Raw genomic sequence first — 21770 nt, forward strand, 5'->3', positions numbered from 1 at the left:
TAACTTCTGGAAGCTGAGGAGGACGTACAAAAAAGTGCTGATAAGTCATTTGAGGATTTTACAGCACAAAGTCAAAGCTCCCAAAGGAGCTTCACTTTGGAGCCGACGAGTTTCAACGGTTTCAATCCATTGGTAAAGATTGGTGGCCAGATGAGAGGCGCGGATGCGTCCTTTGAAGATTCAGAACTCTATCCCAGATCGACTACGGAAGCTGAAGCTTCAGGCCTGACGAACCCAGAGGACACCGAGGTGCACCCCGTGGTTGTAGGTAGAGATCCTAAGAAAAGCACAACAAGTGCTAAGAGAGGGAAGCATGAATCTATGGGTGAAAAAATTAAGCGCGAGCTTCGTTTGAAATGCAAGTCAAACTCGCAAAGAATGTTGTTCAGGCAGTGCAAAGAAAAGGTCATAAGGCGACGAGACCGCTCGCCGGTCAGTGACCGCCATGCAGTGGACAGTTCATCCAAAAGACAGAGCACATGCAATGCTAACGTAGAAATCTGGATCATCTGGAATGGGAGAGATCATGCGAAGTTTACCTTTAATTCTGAAATCTGGTTTAGAGTCACAGTAAGCTGGGAAGACAGAAGGCCAAGGCTTTGAGGTTAGATGAGTAATCACTGAATTGCATATCTCATCGAAATATTAAGACTGGGTTCTCTCGTAACCGGTTGTGCTAATTACTCGGAAAATAATTTTTGTTTTTGCTTTCGTAAGTTCGGGAATTTTTGTTATGGTACTGCAAAACTGAGTGTTTTCGTTGCTTGTCAAACTTTCGGATTGCTGATGTGTTACGCAAAGACATTGGAAAAGCGAATCGAAGTTTCTCGATAGCTGGGTCACGAATTAATTTTTGAAAGGTTCGAATCTGTGTGTACCTAAGTGAAGTGTCTTCTGTGTGGTCTAGAATTAGTGTGTATTGAGAAAGCTGTAGAGTGAGTTAGTTCTTTAGCAGAGTTCAAACTGTTTCTTTTTATGTGGACTATGAATATATTTTGAATGGTTGGCTGAATTACTGTTACTGATTGCATCGTTTTAGGACGTGCTTGAGGAATAGTAGTGGTAAAACGTGAAGAGATAGTGCGCAATGAATTTTGTGATTTTTTTTTTAAATATTCTTGCGTGAATATTTTTTTGAAATAAGGGGTAGTGTCACAGAATTCAATAACCATTTTTGACCTTCAATTGTTATGGTGTTGTCCGTTCCCGTGTTTGTGAGTGGGGTGCGCGAGCGCCGAGGACAGGAGCGCGAGCTTAGTCGCGCGCGCGAGGATTTGTGGAACACACCGCGGAGCAAGGTTGCGACGGTGTGGATGGTCGGCGCTGAGCAGATCCGCGTCGGTATGGTTGTTCGAACACCGAGAAGGTATTCGACGGAGAGGGGTGTGAGTGCTTGTGAGTGAGTGTTGTGCGTCACTACAACACCCAAGCCACCATGGCTTCTCGACCCCGACTGGCGGCGCAACGAACCGGACCTCCACCTGCACCTTGGAACGCTGACTCAGCTCTCCCCCTCCAAAACTGTATGACAACCTCGATTTGACCTTTGATATTTTTTTTTCTTTCCTTCGTTCGACTGTGTGTACGTCCTGTGCGCCCTTCCCTTACTTTTGAATTATTTTATATAAAATACTGTTCGTAACGTCGGCATGCTTTGCTCTCAATTCCTTCAGCCTCTCAGGTTGTCTATCGCCAAGGTGTGGTCCTAACACCTGGACAGCGGTCCAAGTCAAATTCCAAAGTTGTTTGTTTAAGTTGGATCTTTAACATCCGAACCTGTGACAACCGACTTGTCCGCATTCCTGAAAACGCCGTAATGCAGCATTAATCAACGGATTGCAAGTTCATATGTTGAAAATTATGTGACGGGTGGAACAGATTTCAAATAATTTACATTCTCAGAGTTTCGCAGAGTAGAACGCCGTCCAAACAAGGCACAGAATGATGGCATGCCGCAACGGAGCACCGGCATATGCCGTACTCTACTCCACATTAATACTTTCTTTTTTTTTCTTTTTTTTCTTGCCGGGACGAAACGTTTTTTCTTTTTCTGCTTGGATCATTCTCATCACGTGAGCGCAAACAGCTTCTCACGCGCTCTGCTGGAAGTCGTCGAGGCCTCCGCTCTTTCTATCGGTGCCCAATATTTTGGAAATAAGAGGAAGGGACAACAGCAGAGGAAAGCTGTGCCGTTTGCATGTTTGATGTCCTAACTGAAAACTGATGGGTGGACAGCAAACTTCCATTTCGTATGCCGGTGCCGTGTCACTCACACCATCTGCCGTGTCTTGTTTTGACGGCCCTCAATACCCTCGTTGCATGGGCTGTTTTAATTATCAGCGGCTCAATGACAATTTTCACAGCCATGTCACTCTGGTCTTTCGCGATTCACCCCACTGCCGTTGGTTCAGTGACAGCCGAGAGTGCTTAGAGAGCTTAGCTACACGAGTATGTATTAATGTACTCATGTTAAGCAGTTGATATTCCATGGTGTGAGGACTGTAGAACGATTTGTTTTTCGAAATCGCTAGTTGTCATTGCACTTGGCACTTATATTCAGCTGTAGGTTAAAAAAAGCAAGATAAGCTGCTCGCCATAAAGCCCCCCACTCTTTCCACTTTAGCAGGGCAGATGCGAAAGAAGAGGCAAGCAAAGTGCAGGCAACCCGCAGTCGTGGCGAGCAGCGAGGTTTGTGAGAAGGCCTTGCTTTGCTTTTTTTCTAACCTGAAACAAACAATAGTGCAGTTGTCAAGATCACACTGTTTCACGATGGGCCTTAGTCAGCGAGAGAGAGACTGTCAATGTGTTTTTTTTTATCCCCCGAGTGTAACGGACGAGATATCTTCACCCTGACGAACACTGTTAATCGAGCATAATCTTGATGACATAAACACGTTTTACTTACAAATGTGAAATCATAACTACATAAGGCTGGTGTATTTCAAGAAGCACGCCTGCAGTGCCGTGAGTGCTAAATGACGGTGAATTAAAGACTTATATTTTCTCACAGAAGACACGGAGGAACTGAACACCTAGCCTGGAAATGCATCAGGCAGACTCTGGTCCTGTGGTCTACACACAAGTTGGGCTAGTAGTCCGGTATATACAGTGGACGTTTTTGTTTAGGTCACAGTAGGAAGTAAAATGCACCCTCGGGCAGGAGTGCTCTCTTATGCGTACTTTTAAGTATTGGTAATGAGTGTAGGGTAGTACAGGGGCCTTTCCCACCGACGATGTAACCAAAAGTATAGATATTTTCCATCGAAGCCTTCTATTGCAGTTTACATGTTTATATTATCAGCTTACCTGTCGATGTGTAACTTCTTCCTCAACAGGCAAAACTCTCCTGCACACTTCAATTTACAAAGGGATGTCGTGAACCACCTAGGTTCGATTTCGAAAGGTTTTGATATTTTCGAAGCGAAGTAAGGTCCGAATTCGAAAAATTTCGATATTTTCGTACCGACCGAGGTTTGAATTAAAAAAATTCACAACTTTCGATCACAGTGCAGTTTCGAATCCGAAACGTTCGAAGCTTTCACGGTTTCTAAAATTTCGGGCTCGAATATTTCGAAAATATTTTTTTTTAGGTTTGATAAATTCGAAGATTTCGAAATTTCCTAACTTTAAATAAGAGACATTCGAAAATTTTGAATTTCTTAAGATCTGAAGTTTTAAAAATTCGAAAATTTCGAAATTCTTTGGATATAGAATTTGATCAATTCGAACGCTTCGAATTTTTATAGACATGAAGTTCGAACAATTCGAAGATTTTGAAATTCTTTCTACCTAAAGTTCGAAGGTTTTGATTCTCTTTTAACGTTAAATTCGAAAAAAAAAACCTTCGAAGATTTTGAATTTCTTTCAAGTCAGAGTTTTCAAAGTTCGAAGTCCGGTTTTCATGTTGCTTCGCAGTTTCAGTTTCAAATAATGTTTTCACGACTCACTGGTTTTCATTTCACAAAATTAGGTTTAGAAAAGTTAGGGTGTGATATTTAGACTCCGCGAAGTTGGTCAGGCAATTAAATGAGACTACGATTGTCCCGTATGTGCTGGAATTATTGCCAGTGAAGAGTGACGTGTGACCATAGATCAGTAATTGTGACCGCCAACCCGAGGGGGGGGGGGAGTCTTTAACGTGCATCACGGCAGTAGTGATCACACGAACGCACTGTTTTACGATACACATACAGTTCGAAACAGCCAGGGGCGGGCAGGTGGTTGAGGCTCAGAAAAACGTTGAAGCGACCTGGCAAACTACCTCCCCACCCCTTGCACGCTGGTAGAAATCCGGTCGAACGCCGCTCGAGTGACGCTGGAATATAGTAAGTTAAGTTTGTAATTGTCCTGGAGGTTTATTTCCCGGGACGGAGGAATCGCCTCGCAAAAAGCACAGAAGCCGACACAATTCGACGTCGAGGAGCGTTCTACCATACAATTTGCGTCGGAAGAGGAAGAACGGGGGGGGGGGGGGGGGGGGGGGGGGAGGCTCCAGCCAGCCTTCCGCCCCTCCCAGATATTTCGGACCGTTAAAGAAAACAACACGGGGAAAGAGGACGTGGTCGATCTTATTTTAATCTGAATTTATTTTTGCACATGTATAGCTACTGTCACTCTCCACTGCATAAACAATCGCGTAGATGGTCATTGTCGGAAACTCGCTGTCAGAAGGCACTACTTGTCACATGCTTAGTGGTTCGGAATTTCAAAGCTATGTTTTTTCGACCTAAATAACTGTGCTATCACTAAAAAAAGAAAAAAAAGCTTAACAATAAATGCGGAAATAAGAAGATGGAGAAAAATAACTATCAAGGATTCGCCGGAAGTGTTGTAGGCTTGCATACTCAGAGGCTCAAAACTTCAAAACACGTTTCTCCTACCAAAATGGTTATAGGCTAAAAGAAACACATCCCAAAAACGTGAAACGAAAAAAAAAGAAAGTTTTCTTTTAATGACGTGTAGAACTTGAACAACATTAGAAATCTCCCATCAGTTAATTTTTTTCTTAACGTAAAAAAAAACAATAAATACATTATTTTGTATTCTGTAGATGGCAATGATATGTACTGTCTGTGGTGTTAATTTAAATGCGATACCTCAAACAACTTAGACGAAAATAAATCCCAAGTTTAGGGCATAATTGCCCGTAGATACATGTTTGGACATTTTTTCGCTACTCACCTTGAATAACAATAATCACATCTTACGACGACACTTACCTAAGCTATACATAGATCATCCTTAGAAACTTTAACATCTCTACCATTCATAGCTTCGGCTATAGCGCGCTTCAAATATGGCACTAACGACAATCGTCAAAAACCCGTCGTCCTCCCTCGCCCCTTCCCGAATTTATTTCTTGAAAACTAAGCATGCCAGAAGATTGAAATAAATGGCATTGTCTTTCGTATGGAACGTAGCACCAGATGTAAAAATTCGAGAAAAAAAATTGCGAATGTACTCCACTACTTGAATTCAAATAAACCGTCCACCGGTCTTTTAAAGTTCGACGAACGTCGATCTTTTACCCTAAAAGGTCGAAGTTCGTTGAACGTTTGACTTTTCAGGTTTCAAAAGTTCCAAACTTTCCGATTTCTCTTGATAAATAAGTCGAAAGTTCGAAAATTATCAAATTCCTAGCGTAAAAAGTTCGAAAATCTTCTAACCTTTTAGTGCAAGAAGGTCGAAAGTTCGAAAATCATCGAATTGTTTGGTTTATCAAGTTCGACAAGCATCGAATTTTGCAGCGTGATGAGTTCAAAAGTTCAAAAAGGATCTAATTCTTTAGCGTGATAAGTTCAACGGTTCTAAAAGCGTCGAACTTCTTGGTTTAACAAGTTCGAAAATTTGACTTTCGTCGAACTTTACGATAGAGAGAGTTCGAAAATTCGAATTTTGTAGAACCTTTCGAACCGCTTGATTCGATCATCGAACTTCGGTTCAAAAAAAGTTCGTGGCATCCCTAAATTTACAACTTGTCTGCCTAATGTAATGTAGCTATAGATAATTAAAAAAATCACAACCTCCTTGCATATATACTAATTCCAATCTGTTCTCACACTTACCATGAATGCCACCAAACAAATAAAAGGCCTCGTCGTTTCGTTAGAAAGAAACAATTGCATGTCATATTGTTATTGCAAAGATATGGTGCTCAATGTAGATTACAATTACACTTTTGATTGATGATGTGCTGCATGTTGCATGGAACTTTCACTCATGCCTTCTATGCAGTTCATCTTGTCCCATATTTAACATCAAGTTTTTTCTGACCCAAGCCAAATATAAACAATGTTCTGCAGACTCGGGTGTCATTGACACTTGGCACTGTAGTTAGGATTGTTGGCATTTCTGTTTACATCTTCCTAATCTCCCATGGATGTGCAATATGCTACATTTATTTTGAACCTTTCTGTTGTAGTGTAATTCAATAGTATCAATAACGACGTTTAGCATAATTACCAGAAGTTGTGGGAGCCGAGGGTGAAAGACGAGGCAGAGGGCACGTGACAGGCGGTCGGCGGAGAAGTCACGAGCTGCCGCGAGACAGTGCGAGCTGAGCGAGGCTGGAGCTAAGCAGGAACGACGGGGCCGGACTGCGTAGCCTGGCCCATGGCGAACCCCGGAGCGGTCCACCAGCGAGGTTCAAAGTCCGGACCGGTGGGAACGGCGAGCCCTGGCCATATGACCTGGGCTACGACGATCCCGGGGTAATTCTGCAGCGAGACTCGAGCAGTGATAGCCCGGGAAAGCCAGCCTACGCAGCGCTGGCGTGGGAAGCACGATCCGCAGGCCTGGACACGGACTCCGACTGTGAGCTCTGATCGTCGGGGGACAACAAGGGTCGGCGAGGCCGGGCTGCCGGCTCTCGACGACAGGCAACCGGGAGGTACAGTCAACCGATTCGCTGTCTTCTCGTTGTGTTATGTCACTCCCTGGGTGACGGGCCGAGCGCGTACCGGTCGGGCGGCGATTATTAGTACAGGGATCTCCGTAAAGAACCCCACATTAAAATGGCGCCCAACGTGGTGCCCGTTCGTTATGCCTCTGCTTCTAGTCGTCCCAAAGGAGTCCCATGGATTCGTAAAGCGGGTTGTTCACTAACGCTAACGAAGCCCGTTGAGACAAAATATGTTAGAATTTTGGCTACTTGTCTTACAGCAGAGCTCAGCAGGTGTCTTTTCGAATCGAGTACTTAAAGGGCCCGAAAGACGAGGTTGCGGACACGCTTTCTCGGGTACCTCAGAATAGTGGTTGGCAGAAGGTGACGCAATCGGGGGAGAAGACGAGGAGTGCGGTTAAGTTGTAAGAAAGTCGTCTTCGAAGGCAGAGGAGCGGCACGGCATGTTCGCTGGAAGGCAGTATAACGACTAGCATGAGCGAAACAGCCAGGACTCATTGCAGATTTAGGATTTAGGCCTGGAGCGAGGGGGTAAGCAAGTAAGGTCTTGTCGAGGCCCGCGGTGGAGATGGATTTTGACAGTGGGTGTCGGAAAGACTGCGGGAATAGCACTTGACACCGGGGACACTGGCGGGCGGACGAGTCAGTGAGTACTAAGATTTGTAACTGCTGGGCCAAGACGGCTAGTTGCTTCGCGTCACCCCAACAATTTACTAAGGGCCGAGGAGCGGCTCTCCCTTCAGGGAAGTCGTCCCTATAGAAAACTACAAAGCCGTCTGAAAGGACGATTTTGCGACTTCATTCTGGCCGGTCGTGGCAGTGACAGCAAGACTTTTAATAAGTTATGTCGCGTCACGACCTGGCCGGGGATGAGGCGGTAGACATTTAGGTGGCTTGTAGCTGTCCAGCTTGCCTTGAGGCGTGAACGGCTCAAGGCAACGGTTCAAGCGGGCTTGCTCGCTGAGCTGCCGCCCCGTCCGCGGACAGAGCAGTCCCTAGAGCTCGAATTCACGTGGATGGAACGGGACGCTGACGCTTACATCGAGTAGCACATGGTATATGTAGCCGTTGCGGAACGCGGGTATAGTATATGGCCATCCCGCCAGAGGCTTTGGATCCCTTCGCTTGCGCAAAAGATGGACTAGGTTTACACCATCCTTACCTGTTCTGAAGGAAACTCACGCGTTGAGCAACGCAGCTAGTGGTTTTGCCGCATCGCTTGCTACGAGGTGAGAACGGCACCCGAGGTGTGAAGACGCGAGCGTCGTGTCTTACTTCTAGGCTGACTCGGCGAGATACAAACGAGGAGGTTTGCCCAGTTCACATCGCTGGCTTGAAAGGTTATACTACCGTCGTCGCGACGGGGAAGACGTATAACATGAGGTTGCGGTAGGACACAAGAAATCCCCTGTTCGTGGCGACCCAGCAGCGAGCCCTGGAATGCGGACTTGCTGAGTTAGCCGCTTGGTATAGAAACCCGTCGGCAAGCTATTTGGCGGTGGAGGCTATGGCCACGGCCACAGTCTGTGGCAGAGTACTTGTTCGTTGTGTGTTGTTTTAACACTTTGTTCTACGCAGAATAGCTTCTTGGAAAGACGGCCATAGACGGTGTAACCCAGGAAGCCTACCGGGAGGGAAGAGGAGCCCATTCGTTTTCGCAAGAGTTCAGGGTGGCTGGCACTTGTTGGGCCTGACGAACGGTTCAGGAGGGCAGTTTTAAACCCGCTGCAACCTCTCAGTGGAAAGGGGCAGGTCCGTCCGCGTCGGCCGGACCACCTTAGAGCAGGCCCCTGCTGCATCGCGATGAGTGGGACAGCGAGCGACGGACAGGTCGGCATTGTCTACCGGCTTCGCAGGCCACCACCACCTACGCTGGTTTCGGACGCTGCAACGTGGCCACTCCGGTAACAGCAACAGCGGCCGCCCTTGAAGCCCAGCGGCTCCCTGAGCCCCATGAAGTCCCCCGAAAGTCCGGGCCTTGAGGGGGGGGGGGGGGGGGGGGGGAGAGTGTGGGAGCCGAAAGTGAAAGACGAGGCAAAGGGCACGTGACAGGCGGTCGGCGGAGAAGTCACGAGCTGGCGCGAGACAGTTCATGCTCAGCGAGGCTGCAGCTAAGCAGAAACGACGGGGCCGGGCTGCCTGGCCTGGCCCATGGCGAACGCCGGAGTGGTCCACCAACGAGGTTCGAAGTCCGTACCAGTGGAAACGGCGAGCCCTGGCTCTATTACCTGAACTACGACGATCCCGGGGTGGTTCCGCAGCGAGACTTGGGAAGTGATAGCTGGGACAGCCAGCCTACACAGCGCTGGCGTGGGAAGGACGATCCGCAGGCCTGGACACGGACTCGGACTGTGAGCTCTGATCGACGGGCAACAACAAGACTCGGCGTGCCCGGATTGCCGGCTCTGGACGACAGGCAACCGGGAGGTACAGTAAACCCCTTCGCTGTCTTCTCGTTGTGTTATGTAACACCCTGGGTGACGAGCGGAGCGCATACCGATCGGGCGGCGATTATTAGTATAGCGACCCATAAAAGGAACCCCACAACGTTAAGCTCGCAATTAACCTAATTGATATTTTCTCGCAGTTCCTGTGATGCCACCAGACAGCTTGGGCTCATCGTCGTTGTCGTGTTGAAATGTAAAAATGTCACGACCTGTATGTAGCTCCAACACATTTGTACAATTGAATATCCCAATTCCTACTTAAAAATGCGCAGTTACCAACATTAAGAAATATAACTGGAACATTAAATAAATTATATCAGTTTGTGTTTTTGGCACCCAAACTACTCGCTTCAGCTTACATTCTGGTGATTAAGATTGTTTTACAGTCGAAGCAACAACGTATTTAGCTTCGGTCATTTACATCATGTTTTCTGAAGGTTCTAACCATGGGGGAGAAGACACTCAAATATTGAAAGAACTATCCAGCAGAAATGCAAGCCATGAACACAAACGGGTGATATATACACATTCACAAAACAACAGTCACAAGGGAATATTTATGCGAATAACACCGAGGTAAATACCAGTGGTGTGCGGTTTTCTAGAGCAGGGAATCAAGTAAATACCGTTTCATTTTTCAAAAACAACGAAATTAGTGTACTTTTCTTTTCGCAATTTTAATGACTAACTTTGTGTATTCCATCATACAACTTGTCGAACTTCCAGAACAAAAACTGAAATTGGAGAGCAAGCCATATGCATATTTATAGTCGGTGGCATAGGTTAACCCTAGGGGTTTAGATATAATTTCTTATGTCGAACGCAAAGTTTGGTCCCATGCAGAAAAGCTAGCATGCTTTATGAGGCATATTTATTTAGTAGAGAGATACCGAATCATGGGCACAAGGTTAATTGATCTCTGCATGCTTCGAATCTAGGAAATATTTCTCGACCTAGGCTTTTCCTGATGGTTCTATGTAAACTGGAACCCCAGCCTCGCACCTTTTCAAGTTGCCTTAAAGGGAAACTCCGGTCAATATATTAAAATTTGGGATTATGACCGTTTTAGCTGAGTTAGTGTCACTGAATTAAAAGGTAGTTTTATATTACGAATCGGAGCAGGGCACAGGCTAGCTCGTGTAAGCTTACAATTTCGCTAAAATACCTGAGACTGAATGATAAAGTCTTGAAACAACCAAAAGTTGAAGAGACGAGGAAATAGGTCAGTCAGACGACGTCACAAACTCAGTTAATATGCTTTTTCTAGTAAAGCGCTTATATGCATTTCGAAACAAAGGTAATCACCAACCAACTCAACAAAGAAAGCATTTTTCAAACTCCACGGCCACTACTTTACACACTTATGACACGCCATGACCTTGAACGGTCGCTCTATCTTCGAAGAGAGTTCACACTTCTGGAAACCCCCAACCAGACCTTAACGACCTTGCTGGCCAAGCACATCGAACTGATAAAAAACCTTCAACGAGAACCAAGACACGTTACCCTCCATAATATTTATTTATTTATTTATTTATTTAAGTACCCTCAAGGCCCTGGGGCATTACAGAGGGGATTGGTACAAGACAAATTTGGAACACAAACAATATACAAACAACAAAAACCAAGCACGAAAAGTGTAAAAAAAAAATGTGTAAACAAATTAAGAAATGTATAAAACAAGGCAAACAAACAAAGAGCAATATTAACATAGGTAAGTAATCAACGCACTTTTAAACAAGTCAAAGGATGGTATGTTTACTAATTGCGCCGGAAGGCGATTCCACTCTGAAGATGTCCTTGGAATAAAAGAGTTATAATAGGCTGAGGTAATGCAATGAGGAACTCCGACTTTAAATTGATGATCTACGCGCGGCGAGATGAAAACAGGATTTAACATTAGTTTGTTTTTTAGCGAAGTATTGGAATGATAAATTTTATAAAAAAGACACAAACGAGATATTTTTCGGCGTAATGAAAGAGCAGGAAGTGATAAATTAGTTTTCATAGTTGAGACACTAGATGTGCGATGATAGTTAGTAAATATAAAACGGGCACCGCGATTCTGTAGGGCTTCAAGATCAGTCACGAGAGTTGAGAGACCAGGATCCCAGATTGCTGAGGCATAGTCTAGTTTGGAACGGACAAGGGTTTTATACATTAGTAGTTTTAGGGACACTGGGGATAACCTAAAGTTTCTCTTTAGGTAACCAAGCATGGAGTTAGCGTTGGCGATAATGTGGTCAGTATGAGTTTTCCATGACATGTTTGAAGTGATATATTTGTCACCTTTACACTGAAATCTAACTTTCCACAAAATTTTGGCACTCATACACTAGACAGAAAGTGAACACGCACATATACAGACATGACAAAAGCAAAAGTGTTATGAACGCAGGAACGCCTTCGTACTGTCAGCAAGGTGCATGGATTCCTGTCTTATACACCAACACGCAGCTCTGACGACACGCCCATGCGGTGGCGCTGTTGTCGCCACGGCGCATGCGCAGAAGCTTCACCCAACGCGAATCTGCTTTTGGCGCTCGCCAAGATCCCAGGCCTGGTGTGAGCAAACGCGTTCTTGCTTGTAAACAGTGTGTCGGTCTAACAGTTGCCTATTCGCTTAATTCTGGCCGTTTCTTTTATAACTCTTCTGACATCATTAACCACTTTGTGTACTATTTCTGTCTCCGACCATCGTGCCGTGGCGTTTTTGCATTCCTCTCTACGTGTTGCTATTTCAGAATTGGCAGCTTTGATTTTTACTCTCCTTTTATGCTCAGTTAGTGTATTATTCAAACACTTGGAAGTCTCCTCCACATTCTTAAACCCAAACGCTAAACTTATCTCATACACGACTCCTTCCTCACTAGGTACCTAGTTTTCTCTAATGGCTTTGTGGCACCGCTTCCTACGACTTTGAAATGAGGTAAGGTTGCCCAACCTGAAATCGTTACTAAACACCACATTTAGACCGAAGTTCTTTGCACAAGCTCTTACATTGTGAGATATCGAGTGGAAATATGGCATGACAGCGAACCTCTTTTTTATTTCTTTTTTATCTCTTCTCTTGCCCTGTTTGTTCCAGTAACGTGTCACGTATAAAGAAAATGGTCCGCACTCTGAAGTTTCGAAACATCTGTTCGAATTTAAGAACTGTATACCGTGGTGGAATTTGACATCAGTGGAAGGGAAAAATATGACCACAAACGGTTTATAAAAGAATCACTCACAATACTAAGTCACGAAAACGCTGTTAATAAGCATTCGTTTGGTCTGAACCACGAAGTTCCGCAGTTTCTTAAGCTTTGAAAAGTGCTGTCCTTGACGTGTCTACAAGTTCCCGGGAAAAAAAGTTGTTTGTTCGTTTTGGGGTCAGGGTGACAGGAATCAAAGATAAGAGAGTAGGAAGATGTCGAAGAGGCCGTCATTTTCCTCCTAACTGTTTGGAATGTACACTTGTGGAAAGAGGTTCTTGGGGTCTTACCTTCCCCCTTTTCGTTCGTTTTTTTTCGATAACCAGTTTTTATCAAATAAAATTTCAGCTGTCTCTGAGTCTTTTGAGTGTCTGTGTCGTTACCTGCAGTCTCGGTTTTTTAAGCTTGCTTCATGTTTCCGGTTTACGTATGAAGGCAAGATTATTTTTGATGGTGTGACCCAAAACTTCGATGTGTACTGCATTACTGAAAAGTGACTTGACAAGTATATTGCTTCCGCATAATAGTTTACTGATACTTACAAAGCGTTCTGTAGGGACAGAGATTATCAGACTACTGGTCAGGGCTATTGTGGGTGCGTTTTGATTGCAGTGCACGACACAGTCCCGGTACTCCGCCGTTTCGATCTTGAAATCTACAATGAGTGCGTATTAATCGAAAATAAGATTACATGTGGCAAGAATTTCCTGATTGGAAACTACTATATTCCACCTCCCATTTCGAGCGTCGAGTTCGGTGCTGTACAGATTGAGCTTTCGAGCAAGCTTTATCCGAAAAAAAAGAATGCAATATATTCTTAGCTTTTAATGCTCCTGGTACATAGTGAGAACTACCAAGCAGATCGAGAGGCCCAAGTAATGCGATAGACCTCAATAACGTCTTTAGTTTTAATAGCTTTCAGCAAAGTCACTTGCCTGAGAATACATGTGGTAATCTGATGGACGTATTGATTTACGAACCTAGACGAATATAAAACTAAACCAGTCACCGAACCACTCATTCCTGTTGATATATGGCATACTACTTTCAGTGTTCATCTTAAATATTTAAAGCTCTCGAACAACACAGGTCAACTCATAGATTTGACTACGGCAGAGGCGACTATCTTGGTCTCTATCAGGTTCCTGAGGCTTTCCGCTGGAACAGTGTTTACTGTGATGCCTCCCTTAAAGCCTTCGCCGAACTGAGTTGTAAAAGAAGACGTGTGACAGAATGTATACATATAAAACTATGCCATTCCAAGAGATATTCCATACGGTTTTCTTTTGATCTTAGACAAGTCCTGCACAAAAAGCTACATTTACATAGATTATTATATGAAAAACACGTTGGTATTGCGCGGGAAAAATATCGAGAATGTGGAGCTCTGGACAAATGTATGATCTGTCGCAACTGTGAGGCGAGTCATACTTATGTCCAGCAGAATCTAAGTAGTCGCCCAAGGAGTTCAGGCAATAAGTGCGCAGTCGTGCAAAACACATATCGGACGCAGCATTACGTTGCTTGATGATGTTAAGTATATCTCGGATCATGATGATGTATTTGAAAGATTCGCAAGCAATTTCTCGTCTGGTTTTGTATTGACTAAATATCTACCTCAAGGAGATACCTTCCAAGACTTGTCTGACCATTTCACATCTGTAATTACGCATGATGGCGTCTTGCATGCGATTAGTGAACTTTTTCCTACACGCTGCACGGGTATTTTCGCTCCTCTGCTGTCTCACATATTTATGGTGTCCTTTGAACAGTCCACTTTCCAGTGTGCCTAAAAGAAGGGTGGTTTGATTCCCTTACTGATATCAGGATGACCTACCTCTGTGGCAAACAACAGGCCTATCTTCTTATTACCGGCATGTTCCAAAGTTTTGGAAAAAGCTATTCACACTCATCTATCTAGCTAGCATATTTTAGCGAGTCAGAGACGACATTCAACGCAGCTTTATAAGTGGCCATTCGGTTGCAACTAAACCATGCAACATTTCTATGGGACGCGGCACCAAATATTAGCTGTCGCGAACAAACTGGTATACTATATTTTCATTGCATTAAGGTCTCTCATCGGGTTACACTCTAAAAAAAGCCCGTGAGTCTGCATTCTCTTGCAACACTCGGAGAGCCAATCACCGCAACTTACGGAGGTAGCTCAGCGAATGACGATGCCGAAACATAAGTTTCAACCAAAAAACGCAGTCTGAGTTGTGACATTAAGCAATGCAAGCGTGACGTTTTGCATTGCTTAATGTCACAACTCAGTCTGCACTTTTTAGTCTAAACCTATGTTTCGGCATTGTCATTCGCTGAGCTGCCTCCGTAAGTTGCGGTGATTGGCTCTCCAAGTGTTGTGCGTGAAAGTAGACGAACACTTTTTTTTAGAGTGTAGTCATGAAATGTTCCTTTGTAAATTATCATACTACGTCTCAAAGACGAATTGTTGTTTATGGCTCTATAGCTACCTCCGACCTAAAGGCTGAACTACGTTTTTCATGGAGGTACCAAGTTAATTTTTTCTCGGTTCCTTCAGGTGTGTCACAAGGCTCTAACCTCAGTTCCTTCCTTTTTAATCTTTTTGTGAACGACATTCAGGATGTAATACAGTTCTGCTCTTTGCCACAGTTTGCCGAAATTATGAAGTTATATCTCAGAGTGCGATGCTTACATGACTGCACCATGCTACACATCAACATCAGTGTCATCCGTCAGTGGTGTGTAAATAGCGAACTTAACTTAAACCATAGAAAATCACCAGTAATAACGTTCTAACGCAAGCCTCTACACTGCTTTATCATATTACTATCATGGTGCAGCGATTACAAAGCGTGTGTCAGTAGTGCGTGACGTAGGTGTAATAATTAATGAAAAACTGAACTTCAATAGTCATGTTCGTATGATGTTGTTATACTTTTTTTAGAGTGTTGGGTAATAGGGAGTTTTCGTAGACCGCATTTCTCCCTCCGCAACACCCTCCGCAACGCCCTCCGCAACGAAGAAGCCGCTACTGCGCCTGCGCGCCCATGGCCTTGACTGTAGGGTCCGTGTATCGTAGCCGGTTGTGGAGACTGTTGCAAGACGGCGAAAACCACCTACAAAAACACCCTATGGGCAGTCGCCTCAATTCTGTGTCTCGTGACCCATTTTGTTCTGATGTCTTGTTCAGAAGCCTTATTTTGGCAATACTAGATTTTGCATCAGTTGTTTGGAACAACCTGAGTGTCACTGCTGCGGCGGCGTTTGAGCGTGTCCAAAAAAGATGCGTAAGAACGTTTCCCGTTAGAGGAAAAAAATGGTCTGGGCCCTACTCTTATCAGAATGTACTTAATTTTGGGGGTTTGAACGAGGTAAAATCTAAACGAGAAAGTGGTGGACTAATATTTTTGTTCAAATACTCACCCGCGTATTATGACTGCTCAATGGTCATATCTCTCATTCAGATTAAAGTTACTGTGAGACATTCTCGCTGCAATTGCGCATTCACCCTTAAAAATCCACTCAAGAGACAAAAAAAATTAACAGTTTGGTTGGACACTAGAGTCGAGAAATGAATTTTATGCGAAAAAGTACATTTTAGAGCAATATTGAAGGCGCGAGATTTATTTCAAATTCTGCACGCAAAGTTTAATGCGTCACGCACATACACTCTTCACATCAACAAGGTGGTCATACACTTTCTCCACCTCAACGTGATGACCAAGCCGATTAATCTCTCCTCCACGCACCTGAGATGCCAAGAGAGAAAACAAGTGGAAAGGAAGTGACTACCGACTAAATCATGCCTCGCGCCGTAAATATTGCCCTTTTTTGCGTAAACGTTATTTTTTGGCTTGCCTGTCCCAACCAGACTGCTAAAGACATTTTTTTTTTCAGTGGCCCTTAAACTTGATGTATTGTTTATCCCCGCTATTTCCCCCATTCAGAACTTCTTTAATCATCATGACACATCGTTCTTTAGTTACATTTTCAATCATGGAATTTTGTCGTTTAAGAGGAGCATTCCACTTTGTTATAATCTGTTTTTTTGCAGTGCAGTATACTGAACACGTTTTTGTGCACTACCATTATATACTTATCGCTGGTGGTAGGCGCAATAAATAAATAAATATATCACCATAGCCTTTACAACGTAAATCTCTGGTTGCCGTTCTTCCTTCACCATCCGCGTTTTGAGCGTCCCTTAAATGTTAGGTGTGCTTAGAATCGGCATCCGGACAAGCAACCAATGTCGTGAGGGTCTTAGTGGTCCGCTTACACCAGGAATTTCTTGACTGGTATGAAACGTCCCATGTTTGCAAGCAAAGAGATGCCATCGGTGGTGGTGACTGTTGTATTTCGTTCGGCCGCTTGTCTTCATCGTCTCTTAAAATACTGTACCTAACCTGGACATCTCCAAGTTAGCTGCAACATTTAATGTTCTTAGTGCATCACTCAGCGGCTCGCTGTTACACGTTGCTCAGAAAAAGAAATCGATTACAATTACAATTCTTACTGGTTAAAAATGTTTATTTAAAATTTTTTGTATACCTAAAAAAGTAATCCCATACAAAAATGTCCGAGGTCGGCTATAAAAAATTCTCTGTATGGTCGGCTTTAGCTCTTTGGCCCAATTTGCTAAAAAAAACTATCTATGGCTGTCTTTAGCATTTCTCGTGGTCACCATTATGCACCTCTTTAGCTTTATCTACGGCCCTATCACTGTTCAACCATAGCGCTCTTTAGCTTTTCTAATAGCTGGCTAAAGACTTCTATATGGCTTACCCAACGGCTCTCTTAGGCCGATATGCTTTAGCTGTCTATAGTTTCTCTTGGTTGCTTTAGCCATCAATAGCTCCTCACGCGTTCTGCTAAAGAAAGGTGCGAGAGTCTACCTATGGCTCTCTATAGCCAGCATGCTTTAGCTGCCTATGGTTCTTTTCTGTCTTTAGACATTTATATGATCTGTTCAGGAAGGCTGCATGAGTTCTCTTGTCTCTTAATAACTAGCACACTGTAAAAAAATTATTTTCAAGTTCCCTCACTTTTGTACGCTTCATGGTAGATACACATACATCCCTGGACAAACAATACACAGAACACAAGCAGAACATCCGCCACGCAACAGCAACAACGCAGCGACACCGAACCATATGCTGTATATGCTGTTCTACTTTACCCATAACTGAAATAAACGCCGCAGCCAAAGGGAGCTCATCCATCAAATCGCTGCTACAGACGGCACGCTTCGCACCATCGGGACAGGGGAATTTCGGCGACGTTTGACGCGCGGCTTGAAAAGCTGATAACGCCGGTTCTTCCCATGAGACAGTTAATGCTTTAGTATTAAAACACCATGCACGAAAGTAAATACCTACCAACGTAGTCCCAGATACTAAGCCAGCAGAGAAATTCCGAAACAATTCAATACGTTTCTTCGTCTCCCGGCGGCATCAAATGGCTGGCTCCACAAACCTGGGGATCTATGTTGGACAAATGTTTCGTTTCTCCTAAAAGAAACGGAAGTGACGACATCGCGTCTGATTGGTTGAGGCTCGAATGACGAAAGTTCCCTACGAAAATGTGGGCGGAGACGGCGAATCGCCCCCACTGGAAGTGACATCACTTTGACGTATCGTTTCCTCGGTGTTTCGTCTGAAAAGGGAACGAGTCTGTCGATGGTCTCTTCGCGGTAGCGAAATTGGAAACACAGCGTCTCGGAGGCAGAGCGACAGTCTTTCTATTGTTCAACTTTTTTTTTCCGTCCGGAAAGGCTCCACCGGCTGCACCGCGACACCGCGATGCCTTTAAACTACCGGAGGAAGCTTTTCGGAGGCAGTACCGTCTCACCAAGAATGTGGTCCGTTGATTGTGCGGCGAACTGCGCGAGGAGCCAGAGTTGAGGCTGCGAGGTTCGTGGACGGTGATGTCTGTGGAACAGCAAGTGTTGTGCGCACTTCGCTTTTACGCCACGGGGAGCTTTCAGGGCATGGTGGCGAGCAAAGAGCACATAGCGAGGAATCAGGCTACAGTCGGCATCGTTGTGCGGGCTGTGTCAGCGTCTGGGGATCCGGCGCGGCTGGATCGACTTTCCCCAGACAACCGGCAAGAGGGACGACGTCGAGAGGGGCTTCCAACGGCTCGGCAGGATACCCGGCGTCATCGGTTGCGTCGACAGGACGATGATCGCCAACGTCGGCCCGTCACAGAACGACCCCACCGTCACGAAGGCGGCGTATTGGTGCCGCAAACAATTCTACGCTCTGAACGTGATAGGGGTATGTACAATCACATATATACTACGTCTCACCTTAGCATGAGTGCAAGCGCGAACGGCTTGACTGGAGCACTCGCTGCACGAGCGCTCGTGCAGCCGTCGGGGCTTTATCCAAAGCAGCTAGCTCGCGCTTTTAGCTATAGGTCAATGACCGTTCTGAATGGGTTTGAAAAAGAGCGTAACGCTAATACGGTGTGGATATGCCAGTTAATAAATGAGAGTTGTGAATTGTTAGCACTCGTTCATCCTCCGCACAAGCGTTTGTTCGACGAAGGAAGGGAGGGTTTGTTAGCTGAAGAGCTTTCGATCTCCGTTTGTTTTCATGTCGTGCGAAGCTTTTAAGCATTAGTCCCTATCCTGCATGATGAAGTGTAAACTCTCCTTTGAAGAAAAAAATAAATTTGCCTAAACTATTACGTGGATCAAAGGTAGTGGCTATTTATCATATAATTTTAATCTTTGTAACACAGACAGCGCTCTGTCTGTGTCCTCCTTCATTCACTTCGCCGTTTTTTTTTGTTTTTTTTTTGCGCTGTTTTAATACTTTAAATTTGTAAACCTCATAATCTATGGTGGTGTGTTGTTCAGCATGTAAATAGTGTTTGACAGGGCCCCATGACAATGAGTGCAATCAACTGTTTGTGGATTCAGTTGAATTAATGTCGACATATGTCTCACTATTGCAGGTGTGACGCCGACTGAAGGGTGATGAGCATCGACCCACGGTATCCTTGGTCGGTGCACGAATCCTTCGCGTGGCGCTACTCGTGGCTCCGGAGCAACTTCGAGCAAGGCCGGCTGATAGACGATGGCAGGCTCCTGCTCGGTAAGCATACTTTATTTGTTGGTTCTGTACATTATGGCTCTGCACCACTTATAAGCTACAATATCACATATACTGTTCCGAACATGGATAACTGGCATGCGCTCTGACCATACCTGTGACACGTCTCCTTGGAAACACTCTGACGCAGCTGTCAACTACGGGGGGGGGGGGGGGGGGGGGGAGGTTGCAAACAGCAGTTTTACCTGCTTAGTTGTCAACAATTTTAAAGGAATAGTACAACGAAATTTAGGTGCTTATTTTTTGGTCTATACGTGTTCAAAAGAGCAGTATCACATCGGACACATCCATATCTTGTTCAAAAAGGCACAAAAAGGCATTTAAAAAAAATTAGGCGATTAGCAAAGAGCAATTTCTAGATGTCGCTAAAGCCGTTTGTAATGCCCGTCTAGGAACCTTGACAGGTGGTGATGATAACTGTCTTACCTAGAACTATACATGCTTTGAACCTGACGTCATACGGACAGCTGTACGGCCAGCACAAAAGTGGAGGGAGGAACTCCACACTCAACGGGACTCTCTTTTGTGTGTCCCAAGATGGTAGGAGATTAACCCGTCGCTCAAAATTCACACAAAGCAGCTTTGGGTTTAGTTGCGGTGGCCCGATCGCTGGCGTGCCTCAACTGCTTTGGTTGCTGGAACAGCTAGGGCATCCTGACGACGTCTGCCTCGCCGCAGCTTTGCTCATCCCGAGATAAACTACATCACAATTGCACTGGATGTGACGTGCTCTCAGCTGGCTGCTCTCCGAGCACTTGCCAGTGTGGGCTGTTTATAACGAAAAATACAGCCATCAAACTCAAAATACCAATGTGCAATTGTCATTTACGGGTATTGTGGATCATATTCAGCCTATTTCTGAACACGACGGGTATATTTCAACTATCGTTAAAATATTCTTTAAAAAAAAACAAAAAAAAACAGCATTAATATCATACATTTCCTTCTCCGACTCTGCAGGTGACAGCGGCTATGCCTTGGAACCTTGGCTCATCACCCCTGTCCCTGGATTCCGCGCGACCTCCACCGCTTGGGGCCGGTTTAATAAGGCACATTCTTCGATAAGGTCCATTGTGGAGCGTTGCATTGGGCTGTTGAAAAGCAGATTCCAGTGTCTGCAAAGACACCGGACTCTGTATTATCATCCAACAACAGCCACCGTCATTATATCGTCTTGTGCACTGCTCCACAATATGTGCCGTTCATCGAGGGAGGCAGAACCGGACCCTCACGAGCCAGGGTTGGAGTCTGGGCCGAGCTCGGAGGGGTCAGTGGCGGATGACGAGAGGCTAGCTCTTGCCCACCCTCGGGTCAGCCTCTCGGACAGGGGGAGGGCTCTGAAGCAGCGCCTTGTCGCCCAGTTCCGAACCCGCCACAGCCGTGCCTCCCCGGAGCACCACGCAAGCCACGATGGCAGTCGCGCCCACCAGGGACATCACCAGTGCCAAGGAGTCCGTCGCCACAATGGAGGTCCCGCCCATCAGGGACACCATCGGCGACAGGGAGCCCCTCATCGTCCTCGCCACGGTGGCACTCCCGCACACCAGGGACGCCACCGGCGACAGCGCATCCCTCGTCGTCCTCACCTCGACTGATGCCCTCGCCACCAGAGAAGCCCCCCGTGGCAGTATGTGCCTCACGTGTTGCTCCACGGTCAAGGCCGTCCATAAGCTCCACAGTGTCAACTCCAATGCCTTGCGCAGTTCGTCGCACAACCACCGTGTTACCTTTACGGACATGTAGTACCGCCTCCGAAATGCTATTCGGTGCATCACGGTGATGTTGAAAGAGCTTTTTTTAATTTGCATGCAGGGTGCATAAAATGCCTGGAACAATAACAGAATGTTTTGTGGGTTATGTAGCTAGCCAACAGGGCATCTGGCTCGTTCTTGCAGGAAACGGGTAACTCAATGAGGCTACTGGTGAGACCCATTTTGCTTCTTTTACAGCAATATATTGTTCGTATCGGGTTTGGACATCAATTCATTTTCTCTACACTTCCATTGCCCTGTTCCATTTTACAATCTATTATGGTTACCACAGGGCCAGGTGTATTACTCAATAATCGCATATTGGATTTGTGTCAGTTTGAATGTATAAAGAAGACAACAAGCAG

General features: G+C 45.2%; 1 protein-coding gene across 1 annotated transcript; it reads left to right on the plus strand.

Moving 5' to 3' along the window:
* Window positions 1-356: 356 nt before the first annotated feature.
* Window positions 357-21425, plus strand: LOC121836544. Its single transcript, XM_042291467.1, has 2 exons — window positions 357-432; window positions 20711-21425. The coding sequence occupies exons 1-2, from the start codon at window positions 357-359 to the stop codon at window positions 21247-21249; spliced, it is 615 nt and encodes a 204-aa protein (XP_042147401.1). The 3' UTR covers window positions 21250-21425.
* The last annotated feature ends 345 nt before the right edge of the window (window positions 21426-21770 follow it).

The sequence above is a fragment of the Ixodes scapularis genome, unplaced genomic scaffold (assembly GCF_016920785.2).
Source record: "Ixodes scapularis isolate PalLabHiFi unplaced genomic scaffold, ASM1692078v2 PGA_scaffold2__306_contigs__length_199485367, whole genome shotgun sequence".
NCBI classification, from domain to species: Eukaryota; Metazoa; Arthropoda; class Arachnida; order Ixodida; family Ixodidae; genus Ixodes; species Ixodes scapularis.

What these genes read in the sequence shown, in the direction of transcription:
- LOC121836544 (XM_042291467.1), top strand. Translation starts at nt 357, where the DNA reads ATGCAAGTCAAACTCGCAAAGAATGTTGTTCAGGCAGTGCAAAGAAAA. An exon ending in GGCGACGAGACCGCTCGCCG is followed by an intron (nt 433 to 20,710) that starts GTCAGTGACCGC and finishes ATAAGGCACATT; the next exon opens with CTTCGATAAGGTCCATTGTG.